The sequence below is a fragment of the Microcebus murinus genome, chromosome 16 (assembly GCF_040939455.1).
Source record: "Microcebus murinus isolate Inina chromosome 16, M.murinus_Inina_mat1.0, whole genome shotgun sequence".
NCBI classification, from domain to species: Eukaryota; Metazoa; Chordata; class Mammalia; order Primates; family Cheirogaleidae; genus Microcebus; species Microcebus murinus.
Genome location: NC_134119.1, coordinates 54048796 through 54065246, shown reverse-complemented (window position 1 = coordinate 54065246; position 16451 = coordinate 54048796). Strand labels below are relative to the sequence as shown.

The following is a 16451-nucleotide window of genomic DNA, read 5'->3' as shown; positions in this document are numbered from 1 at the left end:
CTCCCTTTTCTCATAAATGCATCAGTCACCGGGTTTAGGGCCCAGTCTAAGTCCGGGATGATTTTACCTTGAGATTCTTAACTTGATTACATCTGCGAAGACCCGATCTCCACATAGGCCCATTCACAGCACCAGGCCCTACGGCTTGGACCACTGTGGCGGCGTAGGGACTGCGACATACATGTGGCGGCCTGTGTTCTGTCCTCAGCCCCGAGTGGGTGGGGGAGGAGGAAGTGCCGCCTTCTCTAGAACTGCAGACATTTGTCACTTGACTGGTCGCAGCAGCCGGGAGAGCAGCAGTCTCCCAGCTGAGCTCCAGTGGGCCTGGGCTGCGGCCTGAGAGGAGCCGCGGGGAGCCCCGGGCTGCGTGGCCTGAGAGGAGCTGCGGGGAGCCCCGGGCTGCGGCCTGAGAGGAGCCGCGGGGAGCCCCAGGCTGCGGCCTGAGAGGAGCCTCGGGGAGCCCCGGGCTGAGGCCTGAGAGGAGCCGCGGGGAGCCCCAGGCTGCATGGCCTGAGAGAAGCCGCGGGGAGCCCCAGGCTGTGGCCTGAGAGGAGCCGCGGGGAGCCCTGGGCTGCGCGGCCCCTGCCCTCACGGCGTGCCGCGCCGTGGGGATGCATGGACAGACGCGTGGCTGGTCCCCAGACCCTGGGGGCGAGGGAAGCAGGACAGGGCACAGTCTGTGGCGTAGGGAAGGCAGTCCCCATAGGTGCCAGCTCAGCTTCGGCCTGGTGGCGGGTCCGGAGCAGCCGGGCCAGCGCCAGCACGGCGCAGGAAACCCGCAAACGCGTGCTCGCCCGACGCCGCCCGACGCCGACGCGCCCACGCTCAGGCTGACCTAGGACAGACGGGAAGGGAGACAAAAGATGCTGAGAATACAAAGCCCACAGGGTCCGGAGACGACTGTTCATGAGGCGGAGGAGGATGGAGCTGAGGGTGGTCCCAGGCTACTGGTTCGGGCGACGGGGATGGCGGGGGCTCTGCGTGACAGAGGAAGAGGGGGTTAGGGACAGCTGGACTCCTGTCAACAAGGCCCAGTGTTCGGGCGCTCGCCGCGGCCGGGGCAGCCCGCTAGCTCCTGCTGCGCATCACCTTGTCCACAGCCCTGTAAATAAACAGAATTGCGTCACAACTGACAAAACTGAGGCGAAGAGCAGGTAGGGGCCTGTTACCAGGAAGTGATCCCGGCTTCACTGGCAGTCTTCCTGGTCCCCGGCAGACCAAGGCGGCTCCTCAGTAAGGGCCTAAAATCCTAGGGGACGGTTCCCCAAATCCTAGTTGCGTCATGCCCGGTGTGGTGCGGAGTATGTTTTCATACTAAAAGCAGCGTGGACACAAACCTTATTTCAAACAGGAATTCAGTGTTGTGCTTCCTGGCTGTGTGACTTCCTTCACACAGCTGCCCTCTCTGGGCCTCCCTCGTCTGTGACGTGTGCCCCCGCGGCTGCTGTGGAGAAGGGGGGCCTGGGGTGCAGGCGCAGGGTAAGCCGTGGCCAGGTGGAGCGCGTCGCTGGAGCAGCAGGACCGTGGCCTCTGGCCGCATTCAAGTGTGAAGCTGCTGCGCTCCCCTGCCCACGGCCCTCCCCCTCACGCTGCGTGAGTGACAGCTTGGAGACTCAATCGAGACACTCATCGTCACAGCATGTTGCGGTTCCTGAGGCAGATTTGGGCTGCTCTGACAACTGTAAAATGGAATTATGTCTGTAAATTAATTTGCTAGAAAATAATCAACATTTCACGCAGAAAAATCAAAATTTTCCTGGAAGCCAATGGGAACAATTGGACCTTGGGATGCAGCCCTGGCCTAGTGACTTGGGGGCAAGGCGGCGACATTCACCCCTCACTCAGTCCCTCAGAGAGTGGCAGGGTCGGGGGCCCAGGACAAATGCAGGACCCTGAAGAACGAGGGTCACCGCACTCGGGCCCCCATCCTTCACATTTTTTTCTACTAAGGTAAAATTCGCATGACACAAAATTAGGTATTTCCAAGGGAACGATTCAGTGGCATTTAGATCATCCACAGTGTTGTGCAGCCACCACCTCTACCTAGTTCCAGAACGTTGCCTTCACCCCCAAAGGAAAGCCATGAATAAGCACTGGGTTCCCCCCTCCAGCCTCCAGCCCCCGGCAACCTCCAATCTGCTCTCTGCCTCTGCGGATTTACTTACTCTGGGCATTTCATGTTAGGTCCCACCTACGCTAAGATGAAATCGTCCCTGAGCTAGGTTAGGCACCAGGCACAAAGAGTTCTGAACGTCCTGGTTGTTCGGACGCCCGGCGTGGGTATTGGTGCCACAAGCAGGGTGGCATTTATCAAGGTTCCCAACCTCTTGGAGGCTCAGTTCCTCCTCTTCGCTTTGAGCTGTCCCAGCAGACTGAGACTCGTGTTTCGTACCAGCCACCTCCCCAGAGGGCTTTCCCTCACTGTCCCGGGGTAGACCCTCCCACCGGACGCCATCTGTGCTCTGCCCTGGGCCGCATGGGCGCTCCCTGTGATGCCTGCACCTTGTTCTCAGCTCCCGGCTCACTGAGGCCAGAGTCACGTGGCAGAGTGGAAAAAGTACAGGTCTCACTGTCCATTAGAGCTGGGTTCGCATCCTGGTGTCCCTCTCTAAGGGGTGGTGGCTGCGAAACTGTGACACACAATGATGTTCTCTTTGTCCTGTCGTTGGCAGCCCCAGAAGTGTTCCAGGTGTACGTGGACGGAGGCCCCGGGTACTCCTACCCCGTCGACTGGTGGTCCCTGGGCGTCACGGCCTACGAGCTCCTGCGGGGCTGGGTAAGGCGTGTGCCTGTGTGGTGGACGCGAGGGGCGTGTGCTGGGGGCTCGAGTTGTGCCAGGCTGGGTGAGTTGGCAGGGCACGCCGCTGGGACAGCGCACCGTGGAAGACACCGACACCGTTATGTCCTTAGAGCCCCAGTGCCCAGCACAGAGCCGGCAGAAGGCAGGCTCCTCCCACTGGCTGCAGTCCCACTGCTGTTTCGTGGTCATTTGCGTGCACGCATTTTCATGCCCGAAGAAGGTGCCTAGAGGGTCCACAGTGCTTTATTCACTGTGGGGGGCCCCGTGCATGGGGATGATGGGTGTTGAATGAGTGAATAAATGAGTGAGTGAAAGATGAGAGCACTTGTAAATCGTAAACACTATGTGAGTGCAAATAAGTTTTATTTATTACCCTGTAGTTCAAGCAACTATTTTCTGCTCTTGATCTCAATCATTTCTCCTGAATTCATCATAAGCGTAATTACTGTATATGGTGTTTTACGGTGCAAAGAAAATAAGAACTTGCTCACTTTCGTAGGCACTGACTGCAAAGAGATAATGTCCCCGGGTTGGCTTGTTCCTCCGGGTCTGTCTGGTCACATGCTCAGAGGACTCTGCAGTCGGAACACTGTGGGAACCAGAGTGCACGGGCACCCGCCAGGGCTGTTCGTCTTTCGTAAGCACGAATGACCTTGGCGAGCGGTTGCCCTAAGCATGGCAGACACCGCCAACGGCGAGAATATTGGCTATCATCCCTACGGGTCAGTGCGATGGAAGATGACGGCTTGGCAACAAGCCCCAGGAATGGAGTGGCCCCTGCTGCACCACAAATACCTGTTTCACTTTTAACTCCTCTGAGTTTTCTGCTTAAAGACCCAGGTGCCACTTTCAACAGAATGGGAGAGGTGAATAGTAGGGTCGCAGCCTTGGGCATGGGACGACGGGATAGAACGAGAGGATGCATGTAAACCTTTCTCCCAGATACTGTTTCCTGGCTTAATCGTTGACCCAAAGGGTAACACGTTGATACAAATAGTTTATTCTCTATTTTTCACACTAGAAACAATTGATTTAGTCAAAAGCTATATGAAGAACACTCACATTTATCCATGAAGTATGTAAATTTAGGCGTATCCTTCCTCTTTGCAATTCCTCAGTCGTGGCAGTGGCAGCGTCCCTGATGGCATCCAAGGGCTCCTTCCTTCCACAGACGAAAGAAAGTCCCAACGGGTTCCCAGTACGTGTTCTAGCATCTCAGAGTTGGGAAGCATTCAAACCGACGGGTGGTGGGAAGTCGAAGGCATTCATGTGGTTTGTTGGCCAGAGACCCAGGAGTACTCCAGACGTGGCCTGGGAAACAGCAGTCTGTCCTCACTGTGTAGGGACACGGACGGGCCGAGTCAGTGTCACTGGCAGGCTTGAGACCCTGTGGGTTTGGAGGGAGCTTGTAGCCTGGACAGGACATGAGCAGGCTCCCGCTTCTGTCTGATCTCAGATCAGAGTCTTAGCTCTTAGCCCGTGGCCCTGCCACAGGAAAGAAAGGGGCCCACGCGGGTGCCACCCACCAGGATTCCCTTTTGGAGCCCAGTGCCCAGCCACCCTGGCATTCGGCCCACACCCTCTGAAAAGAGAGGGTGGAGACAGCCATGAGGACAACTCCCACAGAGACAGGAGGGTCCTCCGCCCAGCCATTGTCCCAGCCCGCCTGGAAGGCTGACAGGTGATCACCCACCTGTTCACTGGCTACCCTCAGGATCCAGGAAGCTCCTTACCACCAGAAAGAATCTCTTTCATTTTTGGACAGCTCTAATGGCTGGAAATTTCCTCCCCTTACTCAACCAAAAGCTGCTTGCTCATAACAGAGAAAAGGAACCTTGGAGGACTGTCACGGGTTCAAATCCTGACTCCACAGATGCCCCATCTGGGATCTTACGTGAGGCTTTTAAGCAGACTCAGTGCTCAGAATTCTTTTGCGTTAACGAAAAACAGTTAATAATTCTATTTACCCAACAGGGTTGCCTTGAGAATTAAATGATTCCAACGATGTAAATCACCCAGCACGTGACTGATGACAGTCCGCTGGTCAGCTCCCTCCCCTGCCCTGGGACTCCTAGCGCAGAGGGCCGGCTAGCTAGCCTGTGTCCTCCCCAAGCCAGCACCCCAGTCACCAAAGCCCGGCTCGCACCCTGCCGCCTTAGCGAGGAGGCTCGCGGGCTTTCCACCAGAGATGGGCTTCCGCCACCCCTGTGCTTCTTGGCTGCGATTTGGGCTAAATTGCTGCATTCCTCTGAGCACTGGCTTCCTTGTTCATAAAAGGAGCGTTAGGCCCACCTGCGGTCACCACGGGACTAAGTGAGAAAATGCGGCCAGGGCACAGGGGCACACCAAAGGCACGCACATGGTGATGAAGCCACAAGACTGGGCGCAGGCAGCGCCGGACGGCTGCGGTGCGGGGAGCGGGGTGTCTGGGCAGGCATTCCAGCCGGTCACTCAAGTGTCTGGAGGAAACGGTGTGAGCACAGCGGGGGAGGGGAGGCTAAGGCCGCTTCAGCAGACACTTGGTCCCGACCACCTGTCAGAGGACAGTCAGCGGACAGTCCGTAAAGGGCCCGAGGCCAGCTGGAGGCACTCGGCTGTTCCCTGTGGGCGGGGCGGTGCACCGCGGTGTTTAAGCAGGGACGTGGCAGCGCAGCGACTGTGATCTGTGGAATGGCCGATGTCTGGGTTCAGCCCTCGCTTTGCCACACAATCTCTGAACGATCTGTGGTGAGCCTGTTTGGTGGGAATAGTCTCACAGGCCCGTGGCACCGGGCTTCTCAGCCTCAGTGGACCGTGGACGCTGGGCCAGGTGATTCCTCGTGGTGTGGGGCGACCCTCTGCATGGCGGGTGTGGCGGCATTGCTGGCTCGGGGCACTGATGCCCAGCGGAAATCCCCACCCAGTTATGGCAGCCAGACGGGTCTCCACACACTGCCGGATACTCCTGTGGACAAGCCGACCCTGGCTGGGAGCCCTGCCGCAGAGTAAGCAAGGTGCCAGGTGAGACCCCGCCTGCCTGCCGGCTGTCGGCACCTGGCGCTGCTCGGGGCTCCGTGCAGACAAGGGCGGGGCCCTGAAAGCCACTCTGTGCTCCCGGAGGACTTGGCCTTCGTCACTGGCCCACCAGCCACGTCCCGGCCTTTGACCCAGGCAGCACCTCTCTTTGGGGATGTGTGGACAGAGAGCGTGGGGGGCAGAGAGGGGTGTCTGTGGCCCCCCAGGGGTAGCAGAGCAGTACCGAGAGCCACTAGGGGCACGCAGCTGGGTGGGCTCTGCCTGGAGAAAGAACAGACGGTGTGTCAACCTAACAAAGGGGGGCTGGTCCTTGGGGTGAGTGCCGGCTTCTGGTCCCTTAGTACAGCAGACAGAGCACTGTGCCAGGAGTCAGAGCCTGGGAAGTAACAGAGTCCTTGGCCTCCATTCAAGGGTAGGGGAAGGACCTTCTTGAAGGTTCTGTGGTTTCAGGCTATTTCTGGACTTCAGAGCCCTGCAGAAATGACTCGACAGTCCAGAGGGGGAAAAACGTTTGTTCAAGCCTTGAAGGTTTAAATTGCCTGAGGAATGGTTCTTCACTTTCATCTGTTCTGTGTTTGGGATTTCAAGTAAAAAGATTTGGGGAAAAAACATTGGCTTGGGTAGTCTCCAAGGCCCAGCTCAGCTTTAATGGTTAAAATAACAGGTCTGTGGCAATTCTTTTCCTCTGTCTTCTATTTCTTGGTAAATTGGCATATTTTGGTAAACTGAGTTTCCTGGAATGGAGAGCCGCCTGCACTGCACAGCGAGTGCTGTCCAGTGCCCTGCTCCTGACTGTCCTGTCACTTTCACCAGCTGTACACGCAATTACCTGTGAATACCACCTGCTGTTCTGCGTGGACACACGCTAGGGCCAGTGAGTGAGCACTACGCATCAGCAGAATTCGTCACCACCAGCAGGCAGAATGGCATCTTCATAGCTGCCAGTGATGTTGCAGAGGGACCTGGGTTTCTCTGCAACCACCCAGACCGATGGGGCTGAGCCTGGAGCCAGCGGCTGTGAGCTCATTTTAGCCATCGTGTGGGACTAATTCTAAGTGAACTTCCTGACGGGCCCACGGCGTGCTGCAGCCACGGTCCCCATTGCGACCATCGTTCTTACTGTGAGTGGTCTGTCCCTCCAGACGGGAGAGGGTTGCAGATTAGAGAGAGCACGTAGCTCAGTAGCGAGTGCGAGGGGAAAGCAGAACCCATGAGTGCCTTGTGGTGACCGGGAAGGAAATAGAGAATGACATGTAAATCAGAGAGGTTGTTACGTTTGTTTCTGGCTGGTTCTCCAGTTGGGTGCCTGGCTTCTCAGGTTCTGATGCAATGGCAGAAAGAGCAGGGAATGAGAACCGGGTCTCTCTGGACGCTGGGAAAGTCTCTTTCTGTCCCTGAGCCTCCATTCCTGACCTTCGGACTGAGGGAGGAGGAGAGAGGCGTCATCTCCCAGGGTCTCCGCAGCTCTGGCAACTGGGTTTCCATGGGGCGCGGGCCTAGGGTGGGCTGAACCGTGTATCATATGAAAGGCAAAGAGTGGGAAGAAGCCACGGAACAGAGCTCTTGGCCCGCCCATCAGCAGAGGGTGGGCCCGAGCTCTAGTCCTCCTCCCTCCCATCCCCATGCCTGTTGGAGATTCTAGAGAGCTCCCTTCCCCCACGTGTGCCAGGCGCTCCCGTTGGTCCCTGCCCAGCACGCGTTCCCCCCGAACTCTGTAGTGCTGCCCTCCCTCCGAAAGGGCGCGAGCCGCAGGGCCGGTCTACAGAGGCAAAAGCAGGAGTCAGACGCCTCCAGGCAGGCTCTGCATGTGGCCGGAGAGGGCTTGCCCGCTGCATGTGCTTGCACACACTGGTGGCCAAACAGGAGAGTGTGTCCTCCCACAGCTCTGCAGGCCGAGTCTGAGGTCAGGGAGCCGCAGAGCCGCCCCCAGCCTGAGCGGGAGGCTCTGCTCCAGGCCTTTCTCCCGGCTGCAGGGGCTGTCTTCTTCCTGTTTCTTCACATTGTCTTTCCGCTACATGCGCCTCTCTCTGTGCCTTGATTTCCCCTTTGTACGGAGTTCCCCCTTTCTAAAAGGACACCAGTCATGTTGGATTAGGCCTTCTTTAATGACCTCATGCTGGTTTGATTATGTCTGTGAACACCTTCCCTCCAAGCAAGGTCCTGGGGGGTTAGGACCCTAACTTATGAATTCTGGGGCCACAACTCCGCCTGTAACGGGAGCGGTCAGAGGCACTCCTCGGTGAGCCACGCTGCCTTTAACCTCAGTGCCCAGCTCCAGAGTGCGGCGCCTCTGTCTCGTCTCCTGTGTTGCGGGTCTCTGGCTCGTGCGGACTGCGCTTTGCGCACGTAAGGAGCTCTGTCACAGTGGGGGCTTGTCACCCTACAATAGTTGTCCTGCTGGTGGGTGCAAAGGGCCAGGCGGATGCAACAGCAGTGCCTTTAGGTGGAAAGTTTCAATGCTTGGTCCTGGAAGTCCACCTCGCTTCCCACCAGAGGGAAAAAGTACCTGGAGAAATATTTAAGGAATGTCAGTGAATCAAGTCAGTTAGCCTTGCAAGAGAGCTCACGGGCTTTGGTTGGGTGCCCTATATGACAGGGCGAAAGGAACAGTTTCCCATTCGATTACCAGGCAGGGGAGGGGCGGCCGGTCCGAGAAGGCCCCTTTCTGGGCGGCACGCCAGAAGGCAGCGCCGGCGCGCTGTGCGGGCAGAGCCTTCTCCAGGGGACCTGGGCTGGCGGCGCCAAAGGTGCTCCTTCACCCTGGGGAGCCACAGCCCACCCGAGCTCAGGGCCTCTTGCCCCTTCGGGTCGGCAGCTGCTAGCCACTGCAGCCCTGTGGGAGCTGAGTTCCATGAGGCTGGGGCAGGGCCTTGAATGCTGGTCCCAGCATGGTGTCTGCCTCACGGTGACTGTCCAGTCCACACTTGTGGATGGACTGATACTTCCATCCTCACCATGCTCTGGGACCCTGCTCAATGGCAGACACTGCTCAGGGCCTACAGATGAGCGTGATAAAATCCCCCCTTCAAGGAGTCCCCAGTTCCGTGGAGGAGACAGACAGCAATAGTTACACTGCTGCGTGTTAACAAGGGAATTCCGTACTCGACAATCAAGGTCGCATGGATTCATCATGAATTCATTCCTCACCTCTCTCCAGGGCCAGTGCAGGTGCTGCACCACATGTGCTAGGAAGTGACTGCTTTTCTAGTCCCAAGACCGTTTGGCCATGATGCAAACCCAAAAGCATCTTGGGCCACAAAGCCAGGTGGCCAGGTGGAGGGTGAAGGGCTCCAAGAGAATTGTTCCCTCAGTGGAAGGTGGGGGTGGGGCAGGGAGGGCGAGACGGTGCTCACTCTCTGAGCCCCTCCCCAGGGTCACAGTCAAGAAAGGCTTTGAGAAGTGCGTAGGAGCAAGAAACCGCCAGTGGCAATGTTGAAAGGACACAGGAGGCTTCAAACTGGGGGAGAACAGAGCTTCGTGTCCTCACTGTGGGGGGCACGCCCAGAGGCCAGCCGTCTCAGCCCTGCCCACGCCAGGAGCCAGTTCAGCCAAGACAGAGGAGGTGGGGCTGAGGCCCCCAGTAGCCCAGCAGGTGGGGGCTGTGACTGGAGGTGTCCCTGGGTGCCTGTTAGATGGTGGGAGTCAACCCTCCACCCTGTGACCAGAGCAGGGACTCTGGGGTTAGGCTGCTGGGCGTGAATCCTGCCTCTGCTTCTTGCGGGCTGTATGGCCTCGGCGAGTCACCTACCCTCCTGTGCTCATCACAGCAGCACCCACCTGCCGGGTCCTGCACACGCCTGGTCACTGTGGGCACATGGGTGTGAGCCACCTGCTCTGCCAGGAAAGGGGACACCCACTCTTACCTGAAAGGGAAGAATGAACTGTTCCTCGTAACGGATGGTGGCTTCCTGGTGGCCCTCTCTCTGACTCTGGCTGTTGCCCTTTGGTTGCAGAGGCCGTATGAAATCCACTCAGCCACGCCCATCGGTGAGATCCTCAACACGTTCAAGGCAGAGCGGGTCCACTACTCGTCCACGTGGTGCAGGGGGACGGTGGCCCTGCTGAAAAAGGTAGGGGTGGGAGCCACCAGCCTACCCTGGAGGGAGGGCTGCAGTCACCTGGGTAGACACAGGCATACCAGCAGAGGCAGGGGCAGCATAGCAGGGATGGAAGTAGTAAAGTCAGCTGAGCTCTGCTGTGTGGAATGAGCACTGTCACAGGAGTGCACGCAGATCAGCAAGCTGCAGACCCCCGAGCCCGTGACAGCAACCCTCCAGGCTCTTGTCACTCGGCTGCAGGATCCCAATAAATAGAAACACTCAATGTGTATGGCTTTTAACAATCTTTGCTTCAAATGGTCTTTTAACCCACTGAGCTTTGAGACACTGAGCATCACCTGACTTTTTGCAGGAACTGTTGCTATTAGAATAAAGCAGTGGTTCTCAGAGTGTGGGCCTAGGACCAGCAGCCTGAGCACCACGTAGGAACCTGTTAGAAATGTGCCTTTCCAGGCGCAACCCCAGGCTGCGGTGGTTCTTAACCCTGATTGCTCGTCAGAATCATCTGGAAGCCTAACGTATTGACATCTGTCCCTCCCAGCCCACCCAGTGACTCAGAATCTGGCCCTGGGCCTGGGCACCAGCATGCTTCAGAACAGCTGCCTGTGCAGGGGACCCCCATTCGCATTGAGTTGGAGTCTGTTCAAACTGGCACCCACTGTCTTGGGGCAGCCCCCACAGAGTGGCCTCCATAGCCAGCAGGTACGATCCCCAATGGTCGTCCCTGGTGTGTGGTGACTCCAGCCCGCTGACTGGGTGTAGCTGGGAGATTTCTGCAGTGACAGCCGGGAGGGAGCTAGCTGTGGGCTCCGACTTCCAGCTCCGCCAGTGGGCAGCAGCATGCTCCCTTCCTCGGCACGTACAGGCCCTGCCAACCCACTGGGCCCATCCTAACCACGAGCTGGAAGTGGAAGAGTTGCCAGTCTTCCTGCTTTTACAGGAGGCAGCTAGTGCAGAGCGCCCAGTGCTTACCAAGGGCACATGACTGGTAAGCAGCAATCCCAGGGACAGGGCCTCCGTCCTTTCATTTTTAGCTCCATACTCTTTGCACTGATAAACTACACTGTTTTGAAATGTTGGAGACCCCACTTGGATGGCAAGGTAATATTATTTGGCTGTTTTTATACTGCATCACTCCATTTTAGCAGAAGCTCAATTTGAGGAGAAGCTAAAATTTGTCCCCTTGGCTACAAATGAGTCTACCCCTTTAAGTCACAGAGGTCACTTCATAGCTTTCCAGGGATAGATTTTATTACAATCTGGTACCTCCTATTACCAAGTTGGAAGTCAGTTCTTTTCTATTTTAGTTGGAAGCCTTTGCGGACATCAGTGAGAGGCAGCCTGGTGCAGGGAGCTAGTCCCAGGAAGGAACACCGGGCCTGAAATGCTAGTTCTGGCTCCACAATAATCCTTGTGTGGATGACCTTGCAGAAGAGCCTGACCCCTCAGTTACTCCCTGGCTACAAAGAGCTGAGTGCAGATGGTGCTTTCAGCGACAGCGACCCAGACGGGGCACCACATGAATGGTACATGAAGAGCAGAGGTTCCTTACATGTCCCGAGACTCCCTCCTTCAGAGTATTTGATGACCTTGGGGGGTGCCCAGTTAAAGAAATCACATTTGTCCTCTGACTGCAGCTCCTGACCAAGGACCCTGAGAGCCGCCTGTCCAGCCTCCGAGACATACAGAGTGTGCCCTACTTGGCCGACATGAACTGGGACGCGGTGTTTGAGAAGACGCTGATACCCGGCTTTGTGCCCAGTGTGAGTTGAGGTCCTGGGGGGTGTCCTGCCACTCCTTTGCATGGCCCCCACCTTGGCACAAAGCATGGCCCCAGCAGCGGGCCAGCGATCCCTTTGTGCCATGGCCACTTGAGCACCCAAGGGCTAACACCTTGCTGGGATTCAGGATGGCCTTGGGCCTGATGGCCAAGGCCCCAGCTGTGCAGCTTCTCTTTCTGTGGTGGGTCCTTTGGGCATGCTGAGCCTCCTCTGCACTGAGGCATGCCTCGAGTGCACACAGGCCCAGGCGCTGGAAAGAGCTGCCCGCCACGTGGAGGAAGACAGGCGATAAGTCCCCCAGCCAAGGCAGCTGGCACTTGCAGAGCAAGCTTGGAAGAGGGGGAGAAGGGGTCAGAGGTGAAGGGGCAGGGGCCTCATTTGGGGAGAGTTGGCAGAGATGTGCATGAGTGAAGGGCCGGGCATGCAGGGGTGGACGCCGAACCTCCCAGGCCAAGTGATATCAAGACCACATACCTCGAGGCAGCAGAAAGCCTGGGCTTCACAGACAGCATGGAGGCTTTACGGCTAGAATGGAATAAACCAGAGAGAAATAAAAGAATGAGGCTGGGCGGTGCATGTCATGCCAGGAAGGCTTCCGGCAGCTGTAGTAAAGGTTTTGGGTTTTAGCCCCTGAAAACTGGGCAGCAAAGTACAAATGTCGGATTCACATTTTGGTGGGGGCTGTGGCTGGAGGTGGGGGAGGAGCTACAAAGGGCAGAACAGGGAGCAGACAGGAGGCGCCTGACCTCCGGGAGAGAAATGCTGGGAGTTTGGAGCTGCACCGAAGCCACTGTGGCCCCTTCCTGCCGAGAAGGAGGCCTGGAGGGTTTCTCCTGGAGGGTTTGCAGAGAGCACCTGGGGAATAGTGACAAATGGGTGATGTTCCAGCCCGGCCACCTCTGTGACCTTGGAGAGCTCACCCTGCAGCTCGGGCCTCCCCTGGCCCATTGGTGACAGTGGATTATGTGACACTTGCCCTGCCCAGTGGTGCTGTGAGCCTGAAAGGCCGCAAGAGCTGGTCTTTGTTGCTCCCTGTTGCAAGCCCTGTTGTCTGAGTGGAGGGAGAGCCTCAGGCCCAGAACGCAGAAGAAACTTGTTGGGGCCATCAGACTGGGTTCCGGGAGACCTAGACATCCCAGGGGGCGTTTCATGTCAGACTATCTTACACACTTCCGTCGCTCCTTTCAGCACAAAAGCAGTGTCTCCACAAATCAGTGTCCCCAGAATCCAAGGCTTCCAGCTCCCTTTCCGTGAAGCAGCCGCAGCGTGCGCAGTTCTGCACTCAGGTCCCCTGGCCTGGTCGGGCTCTGTGCTGAGCGCTGAAAGCCAAGCTGGGCCGGCACCAGGCTTTGCGTGTCTAGTGCCACGCAGACGGCGAGTCCCTGCCTGGTAGCCAGGCCGTCCATCCTTGAGGCCTTGCCTGCCTCACCTTGAGCACGCTTCCCTCCTCCCTCCCAGGCTGGCTCCAGATCCCGGCATGTGCTGTCCCCACTACCTGGCCCTTCCACCTGCCCAGAGCGGCTTGTGCTTAGGGACTCTGCCCTGTGGGAACTTTCTTTGTCACCCAGGTGGGCATGGTGCTGCCTCTGGGCTCAGATGGCCCTAGTCCTCACCACCCCACCCACTGTCATGAGAAACAGGCCCGGCAGGCTCAGTACAGAGGGCTGCTCAGGTGGTGCCCTCTCTGCCTCCCACTGTGAGCTGTGGGTTTCACCTGGTCAACCGCGAGCTCTGTGTGTGTGTCTGTGTGTGTCTGTGTGTGCCTGTGCATGTGTTGTGTTTGTGTGTGCCTGTGTGTCTGTGTATGTGTGTGCCCATTATATCTGTGTGTCTGTGTGTGTGCCTGCATGTGTCTCTATGTGTGCCTGCATGTGTGTGTGTGTCTGTGTGTGCCTGTGCATGTGTTGTGTCTGTGTGTGTGCCTGCATGTGTCTCTATGTGTGCCTGCATGTGTGTGTGTGTGTCTGTGTGTGCCTGTGCATGTGTTGTGTTTGTGTGTGTGCCTGCATGTGTCTCTATGTGTGCCTGCATGTGTGTGTGTGTGTCTGTGTGTGCCTGTGCATGTGTTGTGTCTGTGTGTGTGCCTGCATGTGTCTCTATGTGTGCCTGCATATGTGTGTGTGTGTCTGTGTGTGCCTGTGCATGTGTTGTGTTTGTGTGTGCCTGTGTGTCTGTGTACGTGTGTGCCCATTATATCTGTGTGTCTCTCTGTGTGTGTCTGTGTGTGTGTGTCTGTGTGTCTGTGAGAGTGTGTCCACGTGTGTGGGGTGGACAGGTGTGCCTTGCGGACAGCAGGGGCAGCCACAGGGGCGATGGCTCAACCCTGGAGGGCAGGACAGCCTCAGTCCTAGAGTTTCAGTCCTCTCGGCCCATTTTCCACCAGATTTCACGGGCCAGTGCAAGTCAGTACAGGTAAAAGCATGGGCTCCGTTGTCACCACTGCCACCCATTCTGAGTTCGCTGAGCACCTACATCCGCCAGCACTGTGCTGGGCGGAGGGAACCCCAGGGAAGAAAGCAGTCGCCGTGCCAGTGCCAGGCGCTTACAGCCAAGTGCCGGAGCCTGGCTGTGGCTCGGCCCTCAGGGAGGGGTGACTCTTGGGGGTGGGGGTGACCTGTGCCCCGTGGATGTTTAGCAGTGTCCCACACTCCACCCGTGAGCTGCCGGTGGCCTTCCCTGGGTTGCGACAACCAAAATGTCTCCAGGAGCCCAGCACCAGGCCGGGGAGGGCAGAGGCCATTGGCCCCAGGGGACCCAGGGAGGGATCCCAGCAGGCCCCAACAGAAAGGTGGGGGCCCCTGCCTCTAGGACTGAGAAAACAAGGTGCACAGGACATAGGATGCCACGCCATCCCACGAATGACACGAGGACAACAGGAACATTATTGGGCACCTCCTGCGTGGCTGGGCTGGGCTGGGCAGAGGGCTTTTCCAGCACTTTCTCACATCAGCCTCATTGCCCTCCTCTTACCGCTGTAGAGATAGAGGCCCGTGGAGGTTTAGTGACGCCGGGAAAGCCAGCACCGCACCTCTCCTGTCTGCAAAGCCCCTTTCCTCCTGCCCCAGGTGGTGACGCGGTGCCTGCTGATGCCAAGCAGTTAGGCAGCCTGGACAAGGCAAGTCCGTCTGCAGGCAGCAGGACCCCTCTTGGGACCCCCGCCACAGGCCGGGCAGCTGCTGTTCTAGACGCTTGGCACGCACTATCTCAGCCCCTCCCTCCCTTGGCAGCCTCTGAGCTGCCGCGCTGTGCACTGCTGAGGAAACTGAGCCCGTCGGCTGCACGGTGTCTCGCAGAGTCACACAGGTACAGGTGAGGCTGGCCGCCCTGAGCCCACGCCCACCCTTTCTCCTTCGTGGCCCGGGCACGGCAGGCCCAGGTCTAGCAGGCACGTGACAGCCTCTGTAGAGAGGACTTGCTTCACACCCGGCCCTGCTCGAAGTGCTTTGTAGATATTATATTATTAATTCCCTATAAGGGAAGTGTTGTTATGCAAACCTTACAGATCGTGGACTGAGTCCCAAGGAAGTCATGAAACGTGTCCAAGATCAGAAAGTAGCAGAACTAGAACAACTCCAGAGCTGTTGAGGTCACGACCACTGCAGGGACTGGTGTCCTGGCGGTCGCCAGTTCTAGGGCTCAGGACTGAAAGTGCCTACCAGGGACCTGGGGCCCAAGGCCGGGAAGTCAAGGAGGCCAAAATGCCTTCTGACCTTCTGGGTCAGGGCACCAAGCCAGGGAGTTGGGTAGATTTTGACCAGAAATGGTTTTTTAAAGTTATTTAGGATGATTTATAAAAAAGATAGTAATGGCATAAGAATGTGTATATGATAAAATAATAAGTGAAAAAAATCAGATTGGAAAACTGAACTCAACTTCACATAAAAAGCGTACATAGAAAGGAGACTCAGGTAACAGGGTGGAGTCACCCCAGGGGCAGGATCGTGTGTATGAACGGTGCAGGCAGTGAGAATGTGCTGCTTTTCATCAGAAAGAAAGAAAAGGTGTGACTGATGTGTCCCACAGTGGTAATCATTAGTCCAGTGCATGAGTGACTGACTGAATGGACGAATGGAAAGAAAATTAACTGCTAGGTGGAACATAGACAAACCATGTTTTCTTTTCTGCTTCCCTTTAGAAAGGGAGATTGAATTGTGATCCCACATTTGAACTTGAAGAAATGATTCTAGAATCCAGGCCACTTCACAAAAAGAAGAAGAGGCTGGCAAAGAACAGGTCCAAGGATGGCACGAAGGACAGCTGTCCTCTGGTGAGCACTTCCCAGGAGCAGTCCCAGGAGGGCGGAGTCCGACCCTTCCACGAAAATGAGCAAGGCTACTTTGCGCCAGCAGGGCCCGTTTCACTTCTTTCCAGTGACCTTCTTTGCCAGTAAATAAACTGCCACCATCAGACAAGCAGCCTTCTCAGCACAGAGCTGAGGGAGAGCCGCTTTAGGTCGGGGCACTCACAGCCCTAGCTCCCTGGCAGCGCCGTTTCTAGGGCAGGAAGCTCATGTAGCCTGAGCAAGAGGAGGAGGAGCGGCTCTGAGCAGCATCTGCTGTCCGGGCGCTGCTGGAGCCCGTCCCCCGCGAGGCCTTGGCGGGCGGGGCGCTTTGCCTTCAGGCCCTCCATGTCAGTTTCCTGGGGCTGCCACAACAAAACACCACGGGCCACTCAGAACAACCTAAATTTATTCTTTCACGGTTCTGGAGGGCAGAAGTCTGAAATCAAGGCGTCAACAGAGCCAAGTGCTCCAGGAAGGCCGTAGGGGAGGGGCCCTCCTTGGCTGTCCTGGCTCCT

The 16451-nt window shown here is 57.2% G+C and overlaps 1 protein-coding gene across 1 annotated transcript in view; it reads left to right on the top strand.

Moving 5' to 3' along the window:
- The first annotated feature begins 1282 nt into the window (after window positions 1–1282).
- The window catches only part of STK32B (serine/threonine kinase 32B), a 39289-nt gene continuing 24120 nt past the window's right edge, over window positions 1283–16451 (top strand). The window contains exons 1-5 of the mRNA XM_075993429.1: window positions 1283–1301; window positions 2673–2776; window positions 9769–9885; window positions 11511–11636; window positions 15790–15921. Of these exons, the coding sequence (XP_075849544.1) occupies window positions 1283–1301; window positions 2673–2776; window positions 9769–9885; window positions 11511–11636; window positions 15790–15921 (498 nt within the window). The remainder of the gene's footprint in view (window positions 1302–2672; window positions 2777–9768; window positions 9886–11510; window positions 11637–15789; window positions 15922–16451) is intronic.